Source organism: Halichoeres trimaculatus, unplaced genomic scaffold (genome assembly GCF_033239565.1).
Source record: "Halichoeres trimaculatus isolate MK-OKI-2021-1 unplaced genomic scaffold, fHalTri1.1 fHalTri1_scaffold_21, whole genome shotgun sequence".
Taxonomy (NCBI): domain Eukaryota; kingdom Metazoa; phylum Chordata; class Actinopteri; order Labriformes; family Labridae; genus Halichoeres; species Halichoeres trimaculatus.
Window position 1 is genome coordinate 16,666,616 of NW_027437199.1, and position 22,796 is coordinate 16,689,411.

At 39.3% G+C, this 22,796-nt stretch overlaps 1 protein-coding gene across 1 annotated transcript in view; it reads left to right on the forward strand.

Moving 5' to 3' along the window:
• LOC141810449 (uncharacterized) overlaps window positions 1-22,796 on the forward strand; it is a 54,798-nt gene that overhangs the window by 18,421 nt on the left and 13,581 nt on the right. The window contains exons 3-6 of the mRNA XM_074698024.1: window positions 720-1,261; window positions 1,338-1,496; window positions 16,015-16,152; window positions 17,047-17,189. Coding sequence (XP_074554125.1) covers window positions 720-1,261; window positions 1,338-1,496; window positions 16,015-16,152; window positions 17,047-17,189 — 982 coding nt within the window. The remainder of the gene's footprint in view (window positions 1-719; window positions 1,262-1,337; window positions 1,497-16,014; window positions 16,153-17,046; window positions 17,190-22,796) is intronic.

Sequence of the window (22,796 nt, forward strand, 5' to 3'; positions counted from 1 at the left end):
ACATCGGCGAGACTACGTCCATGTTTTATACAGTCTATGTTCATCATTGATACTGTCGGCTGAGAGTCACCAGTTAGCATGGTCGTGATTAACTCCAAAACACCGGTTGCTCTGTGACCTCAAAACCTGATAGACGTTGCCTCTGTTGTATAGTATCGTTTCTAAAAACTGACCACAGAATAACCGTACATTTTCATGCTGATAACAGGTTGAATTTAATGTTTAAAAAACGCTAACTCATCTGAATGAATGGAGCTAAATGCTGCTTCTACAGTCAAGATGGGTGCGCATCTTTTCAATGACGTAGGCTGATAATCCCTCTTTAGCCTATGTATAAAGTTATAATGAATTTGTTGGGGATCAGGATTCCTTGAAGCAAGGATTATATCAAGTCAAATTTGGTCCCAGTCAAGAGTAGGATTCATGTCAGGGACATCAGCTCTTCATGTGGTATTTAATCGGAGGGGCCATTAGGCATCCTGGGACAGAAAACTATAAATTGTAGAGACTAGCCCCCTGGTGCCCTTAAAGGTGGCAAAATGATTCTTCATAAAGTAAAGTAAAAGATATTCTTTGGGCGTTGGAATGAAAGAGTTCAGATGGTTTTGTTTGATCCAGAACACATCAGACATCTTTTTTCTTTTTCTCTGAATATTTTTGTCTTTTCCTTTTGAAATAAGTAATAATGTCTGTTTTCCCTCTGTCTGTTTTCTTTCCAGATGAAAAAGAAAAATCCAAGATCAACACGGAGGAGCTGCAGATCAAAAAAGTGAAGAAAAAAAAGAAAAAGAAACACAAAGAGGGCGAGAAGCACAAACGAGTCAAAATGTACCACCGCTCCTGCCAGACCATTTGTGCCGGCCTGCTCCTCCGCTCCCCCTCCTCGCCACCTCCCACCAGCTCCCCCCTGTCTCCATTCAAGTCCCCTCTCCCCGTTTACCCACCACCTAATAACAAAACTCACCTCCTGCCTTCCTCTCCTCCTCCTGCCTCCAAACATCTCATGAACTCCCCTCTCCAAAGCTCTACATCGCCTGCAAAGTCTCAGCTACCTTCCCCAACAAATCACCAGCCGCTGTGCTCCCACCCGGGCTTGTCAGGGCTGGAGTTTGCACCGTACATCCACATCGAGAACCAGCCGAACGGGGGAGCCCTGGTCGCCCACGCCTACACTTCACAGCTCTCCTGTCTCTCTGTGGGACAGAGGCAGAGATTCGCACAGGAGTTTGTCACCTTGTCTTTCAGTGAGGACTCGTCCCAGGTAGGACATGCGTCGATCAGAATTAGAATCCTGTCGCTGTTTTTAAAATATTCACTAATTCAAACACGTTTTCCAGGCAGCTCATTACGTCATGGGGATCATCCACGGAGAAGCTGGATATCTCCCAGACTTTTTGGATTACTTCTCATCAAAGTTCCCGTCAGCTCCTGTCAAAATGGAAATACTGGGAAAGAAAGATATTGAAACAACAACTATGGCTAACTTCTACTCTCAGGTCAGTCAGAAGAAATCTCGCACCCACACTTTGAAAAATTACTTTTTTGGGGGGAACATGTGTGCAAGTTTGTGCTCAGTGCTGCAACTCTCACACATTGCAGAAAGTGATTACACAGGTTTTGTCTTTTGGTTATTCAGCTGGGAAATGCAGAGAGTACACAGCAGATGGTGAGCTTTCAGGCTGTGGAAGCAGAAAAAAAGTTTGGAGTCCAAAATAGCGAGGGCTAAGTGCCTCCAAATAGAGATGCTACTGAAGACATTAACGTTTGACAACACTTGTGCTGGTACAGCAGAATTATTTCAGGGTTACTGATGTCATTCAGTTTTTAAAGATTACTGCTGTACTCACATTGGTTTTCTGTGTAAAATTAGAAATTTAAAGTCATTTAATTTGACAAGAGCAGGATGTTAAAATTAGGAAGAATCATCCAGAGTGCTGGTGGAAGTGTTGCCATAATTTCTCACAGTTATTGGTGACAGAATTTACAATCTGAGCTCGCATGATGTGGAAAGAATATAGATAAAGGAAGAGTTTGGTAAATAAACCCCCTTTTTCCCCTCGGGGTCCAGGTCAGTCCACCACAGAGCTGACATCAAAGGCAGTTGCAGTGGCACTACAGGGACGCGATGCTAGAGTTGGTAAAACACAGCACTGTGAGTGCGTTTGTGTACGTGAAACTCCAGCTGTGTGTTTATACATCACTGGTGTTCCTGCAAAGCAACCTCAGTGTGAAATATCCCACTGGGACCAGGGTTTTCATAGTCCGTGTACACATAGAAAATATCACCTCCTGTATTCTGCTCCTGATATCATCCTTTCTTTTCACAGATAAGTGAAAATGTAAGGCTGATAGAAACAGAAAGACAAAATGAGAGACAGATAATTGACGTTAAAGTCTTTTTACTGTCCCTTGTATGTCCCCAGTATGGATATGGCAACATTTCGCAATACTTTGACCTGGGATAAAACATCAATATTTCACTCCTAATATTGATATTTTGTTAAAATAAAAATTCACAGTTTAGCTGCAATAGATGGCGCCAAAGAGCTACTTGACTGTATGTTGGCCATAAACTTTACTATTCTAAATAAAATCTCAAATTATATTCAAAATATTTTATTCCTAAACTTGATGATGTGGGTTTTGATGCCATAAACCTCAATGTTTTCTCTCTTTTCTTGGGTAACTTAGTTTAAAATCATCATAAGTTTAATTTTTACAGTGTAGTAGACTGAAAAAATAATAATCAGAGTCATGTTTTGTGCAATATTAGTTTTTTTATGAGTAACACTGGTTACACCAAGTGACATTTATCAGTTTCACCAACTGACCACATCTTTTATCAAACAATTTTTTTGCAGCATTAGTTTAATGTCACAGTAGTTTAAGTGAGTAACTTGACACACTTTATGTTTCTAAGTTTAGTTCATGTATAAAACACACATCTGACTTTCATTATTTCAAACACAACATAACAGAAAAGCTGTTCTCAATCAAATAGTTAAATGACAGTATATCACAATATTGTGATGCGTATTGTATCATGAGATTCTTGCCGGTACTCACGCCTAGTCCCTAGCATGTTAACATGATTTAAAACTCAAAAAATCTCTTTTTTCTTTTTTCTCACTTGTGTTTTAGAAAAGTCTTATCTCAGCCTGTCGCTTTGTTTTAGCTGCTCTCTCTTTAAAGGCTGTAGTATGCTTTTAGTACAAAAATGACACACCAAAATAAGACGCCAGGAATCGGCACAAGACAACACATGTGGCTTATATCCCTTTTACCACTCCATGCTTTGTTTGTTCCCAAACTGCAGGGGGCAGTGTATCACAAATGCACGTCCACCACAGCACTTAACTAGAGTAGAAGAAGTTGTTTACACTGTTCACCACATTTTTTTTTCCTCTACTCTGCCAAGTTTGGCCACAATTTCACGCAAGGAATTTTTCATCAGACAGTTATAATGGAGTTCTCTGTGTGATGAATCAAATAAATGCCAAAAATAAAAAAATATATATTTTTTTTTTCAAGAGTCTAATCACTTCTTGACTCGACCTCCTGACATATTTTACAATCCCCGAAAAAAATACACGAGAACGGCAGCTGTCAATCATAGTTAAACGTTATGTAAGGCCTTGTTTTTCACCTCTTATAACTAATGAAAACGAAACTTTTCAGAAGAAAGAGGACTTGAATACAAGGCAGCCAAATAATATCTTCAAATCACCACAACAATCGGATGTGAGAAACATTTCTATGAGGTGTGTTCATTTTTTAAAGTTTGACCACAGCCCATATGGAATGAATGGAGAGCTGGATTTTATAACCTACACTGCAGCCAGCCACCAGGGGGAGCAGTTTTTGTGGAGACCTTACTTCGAGCCGATGGGCAACATTGCTAAAAATGACGTCATATTTCTACGCAGACCTCATGGACACATGAAGCATAAACTATCACATGACTGAGTTAGGAGATTCTTTTGTGATGACCTCATCATTTAAAAAGGTCTCATGAAGATCTTTTGCTATCCAAATATGCATGAGTGTGCATATATGTTTATTTACTTGAAACATCCAGTGTTGTTACATCCATGTTTGAAAAACAGTAAAGCAGAACACCCAGTCCTCGGAGAGAGATAAATATAGACCTACAGTCTAATTCGTAGTGGAAGATCAGATAACAAAGATCCATGGAAGGAAATGGTTGAATAAGTGCTTTATGTGCATAAAAAGTTGTGTTTTTGAGGCTTCAACCATCTGGTTAAAGCATCTGCCTCCATCTGTCCGGCGTCAGACAGCTTTTGGCGTTTACACAGATGTCTGATTCTCCCACGAAATAAAGACAGCAGAGATGTTGCAGTGCGCAGGTGGAGACTGATATTATTCTCAGGCTGCTTTACGTTACGGGCAAAGTTAAAGTGAGGGCAAGAGAGGGGAAAAATATGACAAGAAGACATTTTAAGAGCTAGAAAAGAAGGGGTCCCAGGGTGACGGGGAGAAGTGAAACAGAAAGAAAACTTGAAAAGCAGAGGGTGAGACGGAGTAAGTGGCCAAAAAGACCGACAGAGAGGGGAAAGCAGGGAGTGAAATTATAGACTGTCAGGATGGCTGTGGGGGGTTTGCTGACTCCTCCTCAACACACTACTGCCTTTGGAGTACACTTGAAAAACCAGAAATGTGTGTGTGTTGATGGTGTGTGTCTGCTTCATTTACAGCCGTCTCTTCCTGTCTGTAGTTCAGGAATGAAAAGCCTTTTGTCGCCGCAAACCTGAGTGGCTTTGTGTCCAGATACCTACCGCCTGCTCTTTTTCAGTGTGAGAGCAGAGTGTGTGTACATGTGTGTGTGTGTGTGTGGTACCACAGGGGGTAGAGCAGTTTACACCCTCTCTCTATCGCTGTCCTTCTGGCCATTTCTCCGTGTTATGAAATATTCATAGACTGATTTCATGTGTGAGTCTCGATTTTTGCCACTCACACATCCTTGATCTGTGTGTGTGTTTCTGAATAAACCACACAAATCTAATTACAGGTGAATTAAACTCGTGAACAGGTCTTAATTGAGAGTTCCCTCTGAAATCCTGCGCTGTCCCTTTAAGAGTAGTGTTCCTCGCAGGGCTAACGTCATTGTCCACTGGTCTTGTTAATTTTTTTCCCCCCTCCTCGCTCTCAGCAGTGACCTTGGGAAGTAGACATACAGTCCACACACACACACACACACACACACTCTCACACAGCAGGCAAACTGATAAACACACAGCACAGCCCAGGTGAACATACACAGGCAGATTAATGATTCCTCCCACACAGTTTCCCTCTCTATCTCCTGTTTTATGCCCCCTCACTGCTAGCCTCCTATATAAGCCCTTCACTCCTTCTGCTTCTGTTTTCTTCTGTGTGTGTGTGTGGGGCATGTTCATATAGATTTTTCCCCCTTCACACACGCATCTCTACACACTCTTTTAATATTGTCATAACAAAAACAAACCCAAGCCACGTGTGTGGAGTTGAGGATTTGACTGCAGGTTTTTGCCTCTGCTCAGGCTCTCTGAGAGTATTTTGTATTCAGTACCTGACTGAAGGCATTTTCAGTGGTGCTAAGGATTATAGAAGATTACAGCACTCTATTTTCTCAGGGCAAGCACAGCCCGACAGTCAGTGATACACAGTGTGCCTCGACAGTGAGGCAAATTTGGTCTTTCCTGTTTTGTCACTGCGATTGCTCTTGTTTGTACAGCGTCAGAAAAATCATTCAAAACAACAGAAAATTATACAGATTATGTTTACTAATCTGGGCTTGTTTAAAAAGCAAATATTAGAATATACCCCAAGTTGAAATAGACGCTGCTGGACTCAGTCCTCTCTCGTTAGTGTCTGTATGGACTGTATCAGAGATGGATGAGTTTAGGAGTGTTTTACAACTCGTGCAGCCGATATCAATACTGATACCGATATTTTTTCCACATATATGGTGCATCACATTCTTTTGTAGTATTCATTTCTTGTGCAAAACACAAAAAGTAGGGCTGGACAATTAATCGGATTTTAATCGTGATTTCAATTTTGCCATCTGACAATCATAAAAACAATATAATCGAAGAAAAACAATTAATATGCCACACAGTGTAGATGTATGCAAGTTCCTGTGCTTCTTAGCTCTTCTGTGTTCCATGTGCAGCCACAGCGAGTGTGTGTGACTTATGTGTATCAATAATACTGTATATGCCACTTGCTGGTTCTTTAAAGTTGTGTTTAAATCAGTACTGAAGTTTTTTAATAAATGAATAATTGTGTATATTAGTTGTGATTTCAATATCACTTAAAAAAATTGGGATTCTTATTTTTACCATAATCGCCCAGCCCTAACAAAAAGTACTTCATACTGCATATTTGGTGATGAAAATCACTTTCAAACAAAATAATACCAAAAGTATTGGATGATGCTCTCCCTGACACAGTTATAACAATACCCACAACCAGGGCAAATTTAGAGTTAGTAAACATAACCTCTGCTTACAGGGAACATGTGAGAAATGCAACTGTTCAGCACTTAAACCAAAATTAAGTAAAATGGTTTGCTCTTTGACAATTAATGATCAGAAATGAATCAGCCACATGTACCATACAGACTGTTGCTTAAACTCAAATTTAACTTGAAACAGGAGCTAATGTGACTGCTCAATCTGCACTGTGCAAAAAAAAATCACAATAAGTGCAAAAACTATAAAAAGTTTTAGTTTCATCAATCAATCAGGAATATGTATAGGTGGGCGTCTTCTACACTGCTCAATTCTTCGAGCTACAAACACTGTAACAGAGAGGTGCAAACAAAAAAATAAACTTATGAGCAGCAGTCTCAGTTCATGGCCCAAAGGTCTAGTATTTAATCGTGTGCTGCAGCAGATTAATTTATCTGTGGATGTCAGCGGATTGGCTGATATCTGATATTTCATTTTTAAGCCAATATCAGGGGATACCAATAATGTACCGATATTATCGTGCATCTCTAGTTTTATCATTTGACTTTTCTCAAGACTAGAAGGAAAGAATATGAGATAAGTTATCTTCCTGCCAAGAGGTAGGCTCAAAACTAACTGGAAACATCAGTCTGTCCAATAAGGGTTTGTAAAATATAGAAAAGAGGGGAAATTAATGTTGATTCTGTCGGAAGAGAGGATGTTCTCTGATGGTAATTTATATCAATCTACCAGACTTGACAATATGATAACATTCAAGGAAAATTATTTCCTCCTTTAGATTAAATTTTTTTCTAGAAAAAAAGTATTGACTCGGCTTTAAAGTCAAGACTTGAGTTCAAATGGAGACAGGTTCTAGTCAAGTCCTCATTTTTAATGTCTAGATGCAAAGAAATTAGGTTTCATCAATCAACATTAGTTTCTGAATTCCCTGTCTGTAGATATACGTTTTCCACAAAGTTGAAGTGCTGTGCATGGTATGTAAATGTGCACTGCGCCTCTCTTTTCTGTCAGACTGTCAAGTCCCCAAAAGAGTTGCATGATGCTGGATTTTTTGCTGATATCCGATGTGCTGATATTTAACAACTCATTAAGGAATTGCTTTCAAACAATTAAAAAACCCCCCAAAAGATCATTACCACAACCAGGGCAAATTTGGGCAAATTCATCATAGACAGTCAGTAAGAATAACCTCTGTTCACAGGGAACATGTGAGAAGAGTAAGTGTACAGAGGTTAAACCCAAATTGAATAAAATGTTTTACTTTGGTGAATGGTAAATGGGCCTAAATTAGTCAGCAACATGTACCTTACTGACTTTGATGGAGCCTCAGTTTATGATTTTATTGGTTTATTATATCAGCAGAATTCAGTGTGTTGGCCGATATCCAATATTTTATTTTTAAGCCAATTTCAGCCGATACTGATAACGTGGCGATAATATTGTGCATCCCGTAGTCCCCAACTTCTTGGTCCCAGCAGTGAAGTCACTTTCTAAGCTAACATTATCAAAAAAGAGCAAACAGAATTGTCATCAACAGTTAAGGTATCTCTAGCATCTCACTTGCTTTTTGTTGGGGAGATCATGAATCTTAAAAAGGGAGTATTGTTCTTTTTTTTAGCTTTTTTCTGTCTCTAAGGTAACCCATAGTAGCTTCACATGATTTACAGCTCCATAAAAATTCCTGTTTTTCTCACGAGGCTGTTTTTACTTTAAAATCTTTTACAGCCAAAACACTCGATTCTTGGCATCTCTTCAGGCATCCTGTGAGGAGCTGCTGCTGATCAAGACCTCACACAGGCCTGTGAATGTACAGGACATGCCAGCTCTTTCTCATAACTGAATTAATTTTCCAAACCTTCTACCAAAAAAAATAACACCCCAAGTCACATGACCTGAAAATGAAGACTTGAGTCTAAGTTGAGTCTAAAACCAGGTCTTTGATGCTCTGCTGTGAGTAGACATCCTAATGACAGGTGTTAATACTTTCAGGTGAATCACTGAATGAACTTTGTGTTCTGGATCTGGCGAAACACCAGCTTGCAGGCTCATTTTATAGAGCATGTGTAAAGTAAATACAGGAAGATAACAGATGCCTTTTAAATCCTTTTTGGAATATTTGGCCCTCCTGTTGACATAAACAAGTTTTGTTTACATAATTTGATCAGATGCATTGTGTTACCCAGGTTGTGTAAGATCAGGTGGGACTTTTGTTTGCCAACTTCCTCGTGTTTGGCTTCACTGTAGCTCCAAAACAAAGTGTGCGCATCAGTCTCATAGATGTAATAAAGTGACGCTGTGAGCCTGGTGCAGATGAAGTTTGAAAGCACAGATTACATGAAACTCACACAAAGTGTGCCCGTGTTTGTCGCTGAGCAGAGGGGACAGATTATGTAAGAATGGTTTGTGTTTTTTGGCACCAGTCAGCAGCTTTGTTGTGACGCAGGCGCCGTAATAGACTTAGAGCCTCAGAGGCTGACTGGACGTAATGAGTCGTAGACGGAGTCAGAGGAGAGCAGGAGGTCGCGGTGAGGTCGGATAAAGCAGTGACGACATGACCTCATGACATGAATCCAGCTCGAGTAGAGGCTGGCGGAGAGAAGTTGGAGGATGAACGAGGAGATACAGCAGCTGAAGAAGAGACGGAGGGATACAGAGAAGAGAGAATTACCAGATGTGTTAACCACAGATGGAAGGAGACAAGACAGAGTGGATGATGGGAGAAAGAAAAGGAGGAAGGAAGACAATGTCTTAGATATGCAACTTTTTTTAAAGAAGAGGATGGCAGGGGGAGAAGACAGTGATGATGATTATTGAAACAAAGTTGTTTTTTTAATTTTAGGAAATTTTAACAAGGAATACCAACAAGATCTCATAAATTAAGATAACTCAACTGGACTCAGAGCAAAGTGTTAAACTCCAAATTTAAGTATTAATTAGAGCTGAAACGATTCCTCGAATGATTCGAGGTACTCGATTACAAAAATACTCTAATAATTTTCTCCACCTTGAGGAATCGTGTAATTTCTAAAAAGATCAAAGAGTGGTATTTCAAATAGAGCTGAGGCCATATTAAGAGAGAGGTTCTAAGAGAGTTTTCAGACCCCTCAAGCTACCTCTTATACAAAATAGCAACTAGCAACAAATCTAGCTTCTTTTCTGGAGTTTGGAGACTAATGGGTCATTCTACGAAGCGGGTGCCATTTGGGTCCGCAACATTTGATGAGATGTACAAGGCACAAAAAATGTGTCAAAGTGTGTTTACAAATTTTGGAGCTACCAAAGCAAGTGCTCTTATTGACATGCTGTATCAGAAAATTCTATTTCTTAAAGAGAAAAAAAATCATTTGAAAAATAACTGCTCTTTAACTAAACAAAAATGTATTTTATCCGATTACTTGATTAATTGATGGGATTATCAGTAGAATACTCGAATACTAAAATATTAAATATATAGTATTAATATTGTAAGGTCAGTTTTTAGTGGATTATTGTCGGTGGTTACATTTGAATGAATTTATTCCTATAAGTTTAGACATAAAAACAGGAAACTATGAATCTTTGTTGAGCACACGGTCGATTATACTCTTAATTGAAAGAATGGACGGTAGCATCTTTAATAGCACTCAGGAAGTCTGTAGCATTTCCTGCTTCCTTCACTTATAATACACAGCTGTGTGTGTGAGTGTGTAAATCACAGACTGTTAAATTTACCCCTTTATTTAAGGAACTGTACTTTCTGAGTACTCCCCCTGTGATAGTTAGAGGCTGCTCTCTTTGTTCACAACATGTGTGTGTGTGTGTGTGTGTGTGTGTGTGTGTGTGTGTGTGTGTGTGTGTGTGTGTGTGTGTGTGTGTATGTGTGTGTGTGTGTGTGTGTGTGTGTGTGTGTGTGTGTGTGTGGGTATTCTGCTGTTAAATTATGCACCGTGTAAACACACACTCACAGAAAAAAAAAAGATGCTCACACAAGCGTGCACAATTAAAAGCAAGCAGGAAGATGAATGCATGAATATTATCACAAACACAGAAAGCGTCTGAGAGACACTGGCAGCAAACACACACACACACACACACACACACACACACACACACACACTGGCGCACACTGGTGATGCATCTGAGTCCATGTGTGCACACAAACACAGCCTCCTCTCAGTATCTAGGTCATTGACTCAGTGTGACTATTTAAAGTTGTGGTGTGTTTACGTGTGCAGAGTGCGTATTTCAGGCTTTTAGTCATCATCGTCTTCTGAGGAGGATATTACACGGTGTCGGGGGAACGGATGCAGTGAAATGAAGCGAATAAACAAGCAGGACCACGTGGCTCTGTCTGTCCATGCATGATAATTTATTTAGTTAATTTATTAGAGATTAAATAAACACCAATAGGCGGTTCTTCAGTGCATGAAATAAGAGCAGCTTACACAAGGGGAATTCTTCACAGTGCTGCTGATAATACATCGACATCTGTGACCTTTACCTGCAGCACTGACAGTGTCAGACACAGCAGCTCAGATGGTCAGCTAACAATACACTGAATGATGATGTTTTGTCATAAAACTGTTTTTGACATTTTTTAAGGGTCTCGCAACACAGTTTTGAAAAAACAAATTTCTCTCAAAACTGTTTTATTCTTTTTTTTTCTTTTTGATTAAAAATGAGCTTTTATTTTGAAATGACCACAAGGGTACCTGGCAAGATTATGAAGTTACAGGAGTAAAATAACAACTCTAAATTAGTTTCACGCCCAAGCTCCCCCAACAAGTGATGGCAAACTTAAAAAAGATTAAAAAAAAAGAAAAACATAAAAACAGGAAAAAGTGAGGACATAACTTGCACATTTTGTAAGTTGCCACAAAGTGTTGGCAAACAAACGTGACATATCTCCAAACTGCTGAGTCGCTGTAGTAAACCTCTTTGGTAATGTTTTAGCCTTGCTAGCAGCAATGCACATAGACTTCTCGATGTTGATGACGTAATACACTCACGTTTGTTATCAACACAGGAGAGCATAGAACTGAGTTTGATAGATCTTTCCTTTGGATCAGCCGTTTCTCACTGATGTCTGATTTTACTCTTTGAGTCTGTATTGGACAGATTTCAGGATCCCATCAGTACATTTTCAGATGTTTCAGGAGGAAACAAAACATCCCTGCTAACTACCTCACTTGTCATTTTCTTTTTTCATTTCAGCTCACTTTAAAACAATTATACTGATCTTCTTGAAGTCAGTCTGACTTTTTGGAAAATTTATTTATTTTTCTTTTTAGAAACTTCTTCAAAAACCAAAGTTATGTTTGATGTTTTATGAAACGTCCTCTTATTAACTACCTCTGTTAATAATAATTTGTCATCAAAAAGAAATAAAAACTAAGAGGATCCAATTACAGTAATTTGAATTCCAGAGACAGCGTCTTTTCCAGTATCTATCGAATGAGAGTCATCAAATGCTGTAAAATGTACAAGCTTTATTGAACATTACCACGATTAGTACTGACCCTCAGCATCTTTAATTAATCAGCTCCTTAAAGTGATACTCCGGGATGGAACAAGTTGGGTCCTATCACAAGGTTTAGGGCAGAAATTACCCCTACAGCAGTGTTTTTGTGCAGCAGAAGCCCAGGGCGCTTGCACCAAACACCCCCTCCCTGCTCCTCTGCCAGTTTCCTCTGCACTCAGACGGGGCCATATTTTACTTGACCAAAAACACAAATAAACAGACTCCCACCAAAAAAATCTGATATTGGTCTGCATTCACACTTTATTTAGAAAATTTCAGCGCGTTACTTTCACACAAAAACACCACTAAATAAGGCTCTAGTTCTCATCGTGTCTCTTCGTCCTGGCAGACTACCTGTGTTTGTTTATATCTGGCACGCCATGCGCGCGGACTGATACACTAAGCGGTGAGCGCCTCGTAGCCAGCTGTGGCTCTGCAGCGGAGGTAGCGCCGTTTTACAACACGATGAGAACTAGAGCCTTATTTAGCGGTGTTTTTGTGTGAAAGTAACGCACTGAAAATTCTCTAAATAAAGCGTGAATGCAGACCGATATCAGAGGTTTTTGGTGGGAGTCCGTTTATTTGTGTTTTTGGTCGAGTAAAATATGGCCCCGTCTGAGTGCAGAGGAAACTGGCAGAGGAGCAGGGAGGGGGTGTTTGGTGCGAGCGCCCTGGGCTTCTGCTGCACAAAAACACTGCTGTAGGGGTAATTTCTGCCCTAAACCTTGTGATAGGACCCAACTTGTTCCATCCCGGAGTATCACTTTAATTCAGCCCTTTTTGTTGTCATGTCTTCATGTGTTGGTTTTTTAAGCTGATATTTAAGAGTTTGTTTTTGTCACACTTCACTCTGTAAATGAAGCAAACAGGAAACATAAAATAGCATCCTGTGACATCATGCAGCACGAGCTAAAATAATCTCATTTTTATGGTCACTCTTAAATAACCAAGTGTTTAAACAAGCAGCAGAACACACACACACACACACACACACACACACACACACACACACACACACACACACACACACACACACACACACACACACACACTGAGAGCTGACCTACAGGCCCATCTCTCAGCGGCTGTTTTTAGGATCCAGAGCCTTCCTCCAAAAGACTCCTGTACTCTTCAGTTTAATATCAAGTCTATGTGTTCATCTTCCTCTCCTCTCCTCTCCTCTCCTCTCCTCTCCTCTCCTCTCCTCTCCTCTCCTCTCCTCTCCTCTCCTCTCCTCTCCTCTCCTCTCCTCTCCTCTCCTCTCCTCTCCTCTCCTCTCCTCTCCTCTCCTCCATCCTTCTTGCCTCTTTTACAGCTCTGCCTTTACACAGTCTCCTCTCTCCTCCCTCACTCCTCCTTTCCTATCCTTACTCACTCCCTCCGCCTGTCTGTCGTTCTTTTCTTTCCTTTTCACTCACGGCTTGTCTTTCTTTTTTAACTTTCCTCCATCTGTCTCCCTCCCCCTCATTTTTTCTCCACCATGAATCCCCCCCCACCCATCCCTCTCCCCCCTCTCTCCCTCTTTATCTCTGCCTAGTTGTCAAGTGGTGACTCACTAGAGGCGAGCAGCCAAGGATCTAGCCAACACACACACACACACACACACACACTCAAACACACACTTAAACACTCAAACACACACATCCTGATCAGCCAAGAGTACAGCATGCGGGCCACATGCTGCACGTACTGCACACACTCTGACACACACAAAGATGCTGTTGAGGGCCAAGGGTATGGGAGACAGGGTAGACACACACACACACACACACACACACACACACACACACACACACACACACACACACACACACACACAAGCCATGCTCTGTCAGCCAAGTGAAGAGCAGCAAACAGTCTGTTGAGTCACACCGGTGAAGCAGAAACATCAAATTAAACCACCAACACACACACAGACACACACACACACACACACAGACACACACACACACACACACACACACACACACACACACACACACACACACACACACACACACACACACACACACACATGTACACACACACACAGTGACTGTTTTGACACCCAGTAGTGATTATCAGCTTCCATGTCAGAGTTTAGTTTGTGTCCCCCTCGCTTGTGCTGCGAGCAAACAAACAAACACTCCGTAAAGATAAACTTAACACACACACACACCTGTTGGTCCAGGTTTTACAGGGACAACCACTAAACTAAAGGAGCACACCGTCTTTTTATTGCTTTGCCACAAATTGTTCCTGATACATCAAAAAAGGAACAACCTGGTAGAGACTGACTTAGATTAAGTTACGATCCCTATTTCATTAAAAACATGTAAGAAAACAATATTTGTCACAATGACGCACCAAGTCGCCCTGATGACGCATGGACAGATCGTCACAGCTGAGCAGGTGTTGGCCAGGTTGTCAGTGTGTGATTATCTTGAATTCCTCTTGATAAAGTTAACTGGTAAATACGCCTGTCACGATGACAAATTTTGCTAGACGATAATTTTCCAAAATATTATTGCCGATAAACGATATTATTGTCGTTATTATTTTGATTTTTTCCATTTTTTCATTGATGTAATTATGATAAATGGGATAATAAAGTGAGTACACCATATCAAAAGCAAGAAACTTTAAATTCTTAAGAGTATTTAACTGTAATTAAAAGGTCAGGATCTTTTAAATAAAATAAATTAAACAAAAAATATAATAAATTTAACAAACAAGAAAGAGAAAAAAAACAATGAAAATGAAATGGACTCTCTTTTAGAAAATAATACATGTCAATGAAAATAATAAATACTAATCAAAAACAATAAAACATAGACCCTGTCTCTAAAGAAAAACGTAACTCAAAAAAAACAACAACAACAATAGAAACTATAACCTAAATAAAAGGGAGTTTATACAGTTCCTGAATTGTTTGTAACATGTACTTTTTCCCAGTCAATCCGTACTGTCTGTCAAACATTTTGAACATTTCTGGCTTTCAACCGTATTGAAGGGCTGCATTTCTTTGGCAATGTAGCTGTCTTTGAGCACCCACCATTTGGCGCTTTTATTTCTATTTACTTTGCCGACCAAAAGCCTCAGTTAGAGCGGATTGTCTAAGAACAAGGCTCTGCTGCATCTCCCCTTCTTCTTCTTCGTCGCCACTATTTTCAAACAAATGCGACGTATCAGCTCGTTGGTGTTCATGAGCTCACACTTTGTTCATTCTGATAAAATACAAAATATTCCCACACTGGGACTGTGGCAGGCGGCTTAAGAACCGTATCTTTGATGCCATCACTCATATTAGTGTGTGTTTCCTCCTTACTCCTCAGGACGCTCGTTTCAGCTCTCTCTGTGTATACGCATGAGCAGCCCCGTCTTCACCCCAAAGATCGCATTTTTGCCAGATGCTTACTCCGCTATAAATCTGCTATAGAACCTATGCACCCCGATGTTAGGAAAGATAGACGTAGTGAGCCATCTTCTCATTCAGCCTCTTTGGTCGAAAGAGAGGAGGAAAACAAACATGCACGTGTCACTTTATCGAGGCTGGCAAACTTACTGAGGATGTTTTTAATTTATCGTTCAGTTTATAGATTTATTGATCATCATGTCAGGCCTACTGGTAAAGAAAATATATTTTAGCTTAACACTGTCCAACATATTCAAGTCTAAGAATTCCCCTCCTCTAAAATTAGCATCAGCCTCAAAGTTGGTATTTCCCTTTGGCTCCAGTCTCCTGTAAACAAACACTGATGCATTATTAAAAGGTTACAGAGCTAATGCCAAAGTGCCAGCGTGTTTAAAGGAGCAGAAGGAGGCATTGAGTCAGGACCTACAACGAGATGATATTAAGTTGATAATTTTTCTTCTTTTTCATAAACAGTTGGATATTTCCTGTTTTTTCCCCTCATGTTTTAGAAGAAATCATAGTTTTTCACAGTGTAATAATTAATAAGTTGTTACTTATTGAGATACATTCAGAAATGTTCGTGTGCATGTGTTTTCAAAGTGGTGTATTTTAAATCTATGTTTCTTCTTCTGTGGTTTCTGCAGGTGAAGAGGACGTACAGTAACGGCACATACAGAGCTGGGGCAATGAGACAGATCAGCCTGGTGGGAGCAGTGGATGAGGAGGTGGGGGATTATTTCCCAGAATTCCTCGGCATGCTGGAGGAGTCGCCTTTTCTGAAGGTGAGTTTATAAAAATAAATTCTTGCTTTGTGTTCAATCTGCTGTTTATATCCACCCTGAAGCAGAAGAGACACTGTACAGATGATGAATTAACTAAGCTTTCTTAAAACAAGATGTCCTTAATTTTTTTCTCTCTTTCTTGTCTTTTGTGACATTTAAAATTGTCTTTAGTTTAGTTCCTGTGTCCTAACAAAACAGAGCCAAACTCCTTTTGTGGTTGCTACTGTGACAGATAAACACCATTTCACTGAAATTTCAAACACTCTTAATTTACTCTTGTCTTTTATATCCAGAATTGTCCCTAAATGCAGCTAAAAACAAACATTTTGATGCGTTTCTACCTCGGATAATTTGGAGATGATACAGACTGAGCAGATGGAAGGGCTCTGTGAGACACACACATCAATAACACACCTAATATTCTCAGCACTGGCTGGCAAAGTGGAGGCGTTAAGTGGTGTGTCAGACTGATTAGCTCCAGTTCAGGATGTTATTTTCTAATTTTAAAAAGCCTGTGCGGGCGCAGACCACCAAAACACTGTGTTTACTGCTGTCACTGCACGGAGGAGTAACACGCTTTTCTCCTGTTTGCTATTCTGTGTGTTGACGCCTCAGATCTCTGCTGCATGCAGTGTGGAGGAGTGGCGTCATACACTGAATATCAAAAGACGCTCATCCTATCTGTTGAGGGGCTTTGGCTCTGATTCAGCACCCTCTCAAGCATCTCTGGTGCGAGTGAGAAGTTTTGCCACGGGGACACTTTGCGCACAGAGATCTTCTCTCTATGAAAACATAAAAATGCTCTCTATGAATGCGCTGAGAAAGTGAAGGATGAGCAGCTTCGCACAGCTTTGATTATTCATCCTCGTGTCTTTTCTTCCTCTTTGTCTGCAGCGGACTCTTCCGTGGGGAACCTTCTCCAGTCTGAGGCAGATGAGTCCCACAGAGAGCGACGACGGGCCAATAATGTGGGTCAGACCAGGAGAGCAGATGATACCTGTAGCTGATATACCAAAGTCGCCTTTTAAAAGGAAACGGTCAGTCCACCAATAATCTTAACACACACATGTATGTGACGCTGGCCTGTATTTGTGTTTGGTTAATGCACCACATTGAGACAGAATTAGCATGGATTGCTGTGTGTGAACATCGTTGTGCTGGCTTCAGGTCTCAGTGGTGTGTGTGTTCAGCGTGCCTCTGTGCTCCACACACAGCCCACGAGGATGTGATTATGAAAAAGCGAACATAAACACACTCACACATTTGAAGCAGCAGCCGTGTGAGCAGCATGAAGCTTTGTTAGAGCCGACCACGGCCCGATGAGACAATTACACCTCCCTGTTTGTCTCAGTCACAGCCACACACACACACACACACACACTCACACACATGATTTCTGGGATCACAAGGGAGAGTGAATGTATGTGTGTGATGTGTGGGGTATGTGGCTCGACACTCACTCATGAGATCATCGCTAATATGTTAATAGAGTCGAGATCAGACGCTACTTCATGTGGCAGCCGGCCAAACACGTCACACACACACACACACACAAATACACACACATTCCTTTAAAGCCATTTCTGCTCTCAGTTCTCTGCTGAGAGGAGATCACTCTGCATCACATTGCTGCTTCTCTCTGTTTTTCCTTTTTTTATTTCATACAGTTACTCTCCACAAAAATGTCAAAGGTGGTAGAAAAAATGTAGAGTGCTCGCTCAGACACCACATTGATTAGTTGTACACAGAGTTGTAAAACATAGAAAATACTTTTAAAAAAAAGAAGAAGGAAGACTTCAACCTAGGATTTTGCAAAGGAAGATTTTGACACATTAAAAAATGAGTGAAAACAATAGTCAGTTGAAGCCCAGGTGGATTTTACCATAAACAAAAAACATTTAAACGAGCATCACCTTCATCCAGGTTGAGGTTAAGGTTAAGAGAGGTTAAAATTGAAATCTTACTCTCTGTATCACTGATGCATCCCCTTAAGTATACGCACCTTTTTGTTGCATGTCAGTGTTTTGCATTGTAACGGTTTCTAGAGATAACTTAACTATAGAGGTTAGAAAGTAAAGCTGCACACTTTTTTGTTTTAACAATAATGAAAGGTAAAAAATAATGCTACACATTATAAATTCCATTTAACTCATTTCAGCTAGTTTTCATGTAAAGTCATCTCATCTTTTTTACACCCTCTCCTGTATGAGGCCCCTAAACTTGTGTGCATGCTGAACAGCAGAAAAAATATCTGAGGCTGCACTGAATGCATCAAAGGCCTGCGTCCTAGAGCTCCTCAGAGCTTTTTGAACTCTTTCTCTCTCTGTAGATATTTATCTGATCTAGGGATAGGTAACTTTCACATGTGGAACGATATGGTACCAATTCCTGGTACCTGGAAATCGGTATCGGTACCCAGTGGTACCAATTTTCAGTACTTTGTTATATGTTTATGTGGTAATACGTATTAATTTGTTTGGTAATAAAATCTTAAAGTTTTTCAGTTTAAAATATTTATTCTTCACTATATAAACATGCTGTGTTCATGTCCATTAGAGGTGAGTATTGTCAAAAACCTCTTAATACAATACGCTTTCAGATACTTAGGTCACTATAAGATAATATCATAATGTATCATAATATCACAATATTGTGATTTATTGGGATATTTTACAAAGTTAACTTAGAAAAAAATAGAGATGATGTTTATGGAAATCAAAATATTACTCAAAATTAAACAGACCAAGGAAAACATTGATGTCTATGGCATACTGAGTTACTCAGTGCAACACAAACCCACATTATCAGGTTTAGAAATTAAATATTTTGAATACTTTGAAATAATACTTATTATACAACCTATATCAACATACAGGGTAGTAGCACTATCTACCACAGTGGAATGAATATGAATTTTTATTTTCACAAAAATATCCATACTAAGAGTTGAAATACCGATATTGTATCAGAGGTCAGACTATCATGATGCATTGCCGTATCAATATTTTTAACACACCTCTAATGTCAGTTTAGGTACCTAAACGTGGTACTGTTTGATTTTACGTGAATTGGTACTTTACTGGTGACAGAAATTAGTCGGTACCTATAAAAGTACCTGATTGGATGGAATCTGGTTGGATACTTGGGATTGGGACATCCATAGCTAACAGTTCAAAAACAAGTAACATTTTGGAGACAATTCAGTCATGAGAAGAACAAGGAAAAAACAGCTGATGATAAATAGAAATAAACAATGTGGCAAAGATCAGTGTTGTAAAATACAATAATATTTTGAGGAAAAAAAAATCATAAAACCTGCATAAAGAAACATACAAATTAGACATGATATCAATCATGCAAAAACTCCACACTGTAAAAAATAAAAGTAATATTTTTTTTACAAAAATAATTAAATAAACAAAGATACAGAAACATTTGAGGCAAATACAGCAGATGCGACATAAACAATGTAATAAACATAATTAATATAAAAGTCATAACAATGTTACAGACATCAGAAATGAAACCAAACAACAAAATATAAACAACAAATCAAAAAATGTAAACAAAGGACGTAATACAAAATGTGTGAAATGAAAATTCATCAAACATAAACTATATCTAACTAAACATAAACTATATTGAAGAAATTAGGATAAGGTGATAAAAAAGGACACAACAATCTATCAGAGACTTACGATAACAAACAAAGCAAACACACTTGAAAGTCTTTTTCATTGCATGTGATTGTGTAATGTAAGCAGCAGTGTGTGTTTGTGTGTGTTTGTGCTGTCAGGAACACTTGTGTAACAGCTCTGGCTGAAGGAATCTGTTTTTATAGAGACACTCACGGATGAATGGATGGATGGATGGTTGGTCTTGAAGAGTGTGTTTCTCGAGATGAAGTATTTCTCTCCTCTTCGCTCTGCGTCGTCTCTCCTCCATCATTTGATCATAAATTAGCAGCAGCAGCAGATATGAATGCAGAATGACATCTACAAACCCACATCGTTTTCCTTTGATTCCTCCTTTTTGGCTCCCAGACTGCTCTTCAAACACTTTTCCTTTTCCTCCCCCTCTTTTAGACGCCTCTTTCCTTTTATTCTCTCTTCTTCCTCATTCCTCTGTCCTTGTCCTCCTGCAACCTCTAAATATCTGCGTCGTCTTTCTTTCTTTCTTTCTTCATTTCTTTTTCAATCCATCTTCTGTTTCCTCCTCTTGACCTCGCTTTGCTGCTATAAGTTGATTTATCGCACACTTACCACGCTCCCATTGTCAGACACCCAAAACTCATTTAAGTAAGGACAAAGTGTTTTATTTTTGTCCGCTATCATAAAGAAAAACACATAAATCAGAAATATTTTGAAGTGTAAGAAGAAGAGAGATCCGTGTCATGTTGAGGAAAAGAGCTAAACGGGTGTGTGTGTGTGAACTTCCTCTGTCTTTGCTCAGCGGTTTCAGAGAAAAGGTCAAGCTGTTAAGCATTTCTGACAGCGCTGAGACTCTCAGTCTGAGAATTCAGCTTGATTATAGTCGTCAGACGATGAAAACAAACCAAAATATTTCAGCTTTTAGCAAAAGATTGCCATGCTATGCAGAGATTTACAATAATTGCAGAGTAGCTGGAGTAACCCTGACCAGCAGCAGGCCTGATGCAGAAAGCTGTGTTTGGAGTCCAGGAGGAGCTGCATGGCTGTCACTGCGCTGTCAGAACAATTCCTGCTTAATCCCAGCGAGAGATGGGAGTTAGGCAATTTATCTATCAGAGAAAATCACCCTGTAGCTGTTTTTATGATAGATTCATAACCTCAGAGGAAAAACTGAGATCAGCTCCGTCAGTAGAAGCTTCGGTGCTTTTCTTAATGTTTTGTTTCACTCTACATCGAGAATAAATACATTCTTTGTAACGTTATTTTCTGGATATGAATCTTTTTTTATTTTTTAACTTTATTTTCATTGAGTTTTACAAATTTTTAAAAAACATGGCACAGACAAACCTTAACATTGGTCTGTAAAATTGAACCAAGAAGGTCAATAGAATATATTTATATAATTATATAATAAGTGGAGTGATGCCTAACACAGGACTGGAATCATCATATTGAACATGAACAGAATCCATCATCATAGCAACAGACAAAGTGATTCACGAGTCACCTGCTGACACACTTTGCACTCACAAGGGGGAGCTAATATACTTTAAGGACACAAGTCTTCAAGTTTTATTGCACATACATTCACACTCACATAGACCTATAAATATATATGTACATACACACGCATTCATTCACACACAGGCACACACACACATATACACATACCCAAATCTATGTAATCACCACAAGACTTTTTTTTAGTTTTTCTGTTAAGAAGTGGATGTATATAAGCACATGTGTCAAACTCACTCCATTTTTTGTGGCCTGTGAGAGCTTAAAAAGTCTGATTGTCTTATAATTAATGAGTCTAAAGGATGCATTGACCATAAACTATGTTTCCATTTATACCTACCAACTATGTTACCCGCGAAGTGACGGCATCTCGCCACTAGATAGCAGTGTTTTTTCCATCAGTGCCATTTTCCAAACTAGTGGAATTGAATTGAGAAATAAAACAATGATCCCAAAATGTCCAGGAGAACAAAAGTTGATTCAGAGTGAAGGCTGTTTTAGGAAAGATGGAAAAGCCAATATATGTTTGCGCTTCAAGGAAAAAAAACAGCTTGTCTTTTTGTGTTTTGAGGCCGTGACAGTTGTCAAGGAGAACAATCTACATCGGCATTTTGACACCAAAGACGTAGCCAAGTACGCCAAAGTGAGCCTTGAAGAAAAACAACAAATAGAGCATGATTTAAAATGCAAACTGCAATCACAGCAGGATGTGTTCAAGAAAGCCACAACCCAAAACAATGCGGTAGGCAGTGAAAGCTAGCTTTACTGTGACTGTAAAAAAGTCTTTTTCAGAGGGTGCATTTTTCAAGCAGTAATTGCATTTATTTTACATTAAGTTGCACCCAGCTACATTTTATACCAGGGGTGGCCAACCAGTCAGAGACCAAGAGCCACAAAAATTACTATGGTCTTACAAACCCACTTCCTGTAACATGTAAACTAAATGACAAAGAATGAAAATCAATACATTTCCAATTTTCAAAGTGAGATTTAATGTGTTTGCAAGTGTTTTTAAAAATTTGTTCTTCAAGGCATGTCAAAGACAAGTTTCTGTTTTTACTGCAGATGAGACAAAGTTCCATCTATCTATCTATCTATCTATCTATCTATCTATCTATCTATCTATCTATCTATCTATCTATCTATCTATCTATCTATCTATCTATCTATCTGTCTATCTGTCTGTCTGTCTGTCTGTCTATCTATCTATCTATCTATCTATCTATCTATCTATCTATCTATCTATCTATCTGTCTAACAATGAGCGCATGAGGAATTGAGAGGAGCACATGTAGAGAAAAGAAACTGAAACTTAAGTATCAATCTCATTACCCAAGTATTGATCAATACTGATCCCAATGTATTAATATATCAATATTTCAGATTGATCAGCACACCACCACTCATAACAATATCTTTTTATTACTTGATCGAAGAGCCGCACACTTAAAGGCAAAGAGCCACATGTGGCTCCTG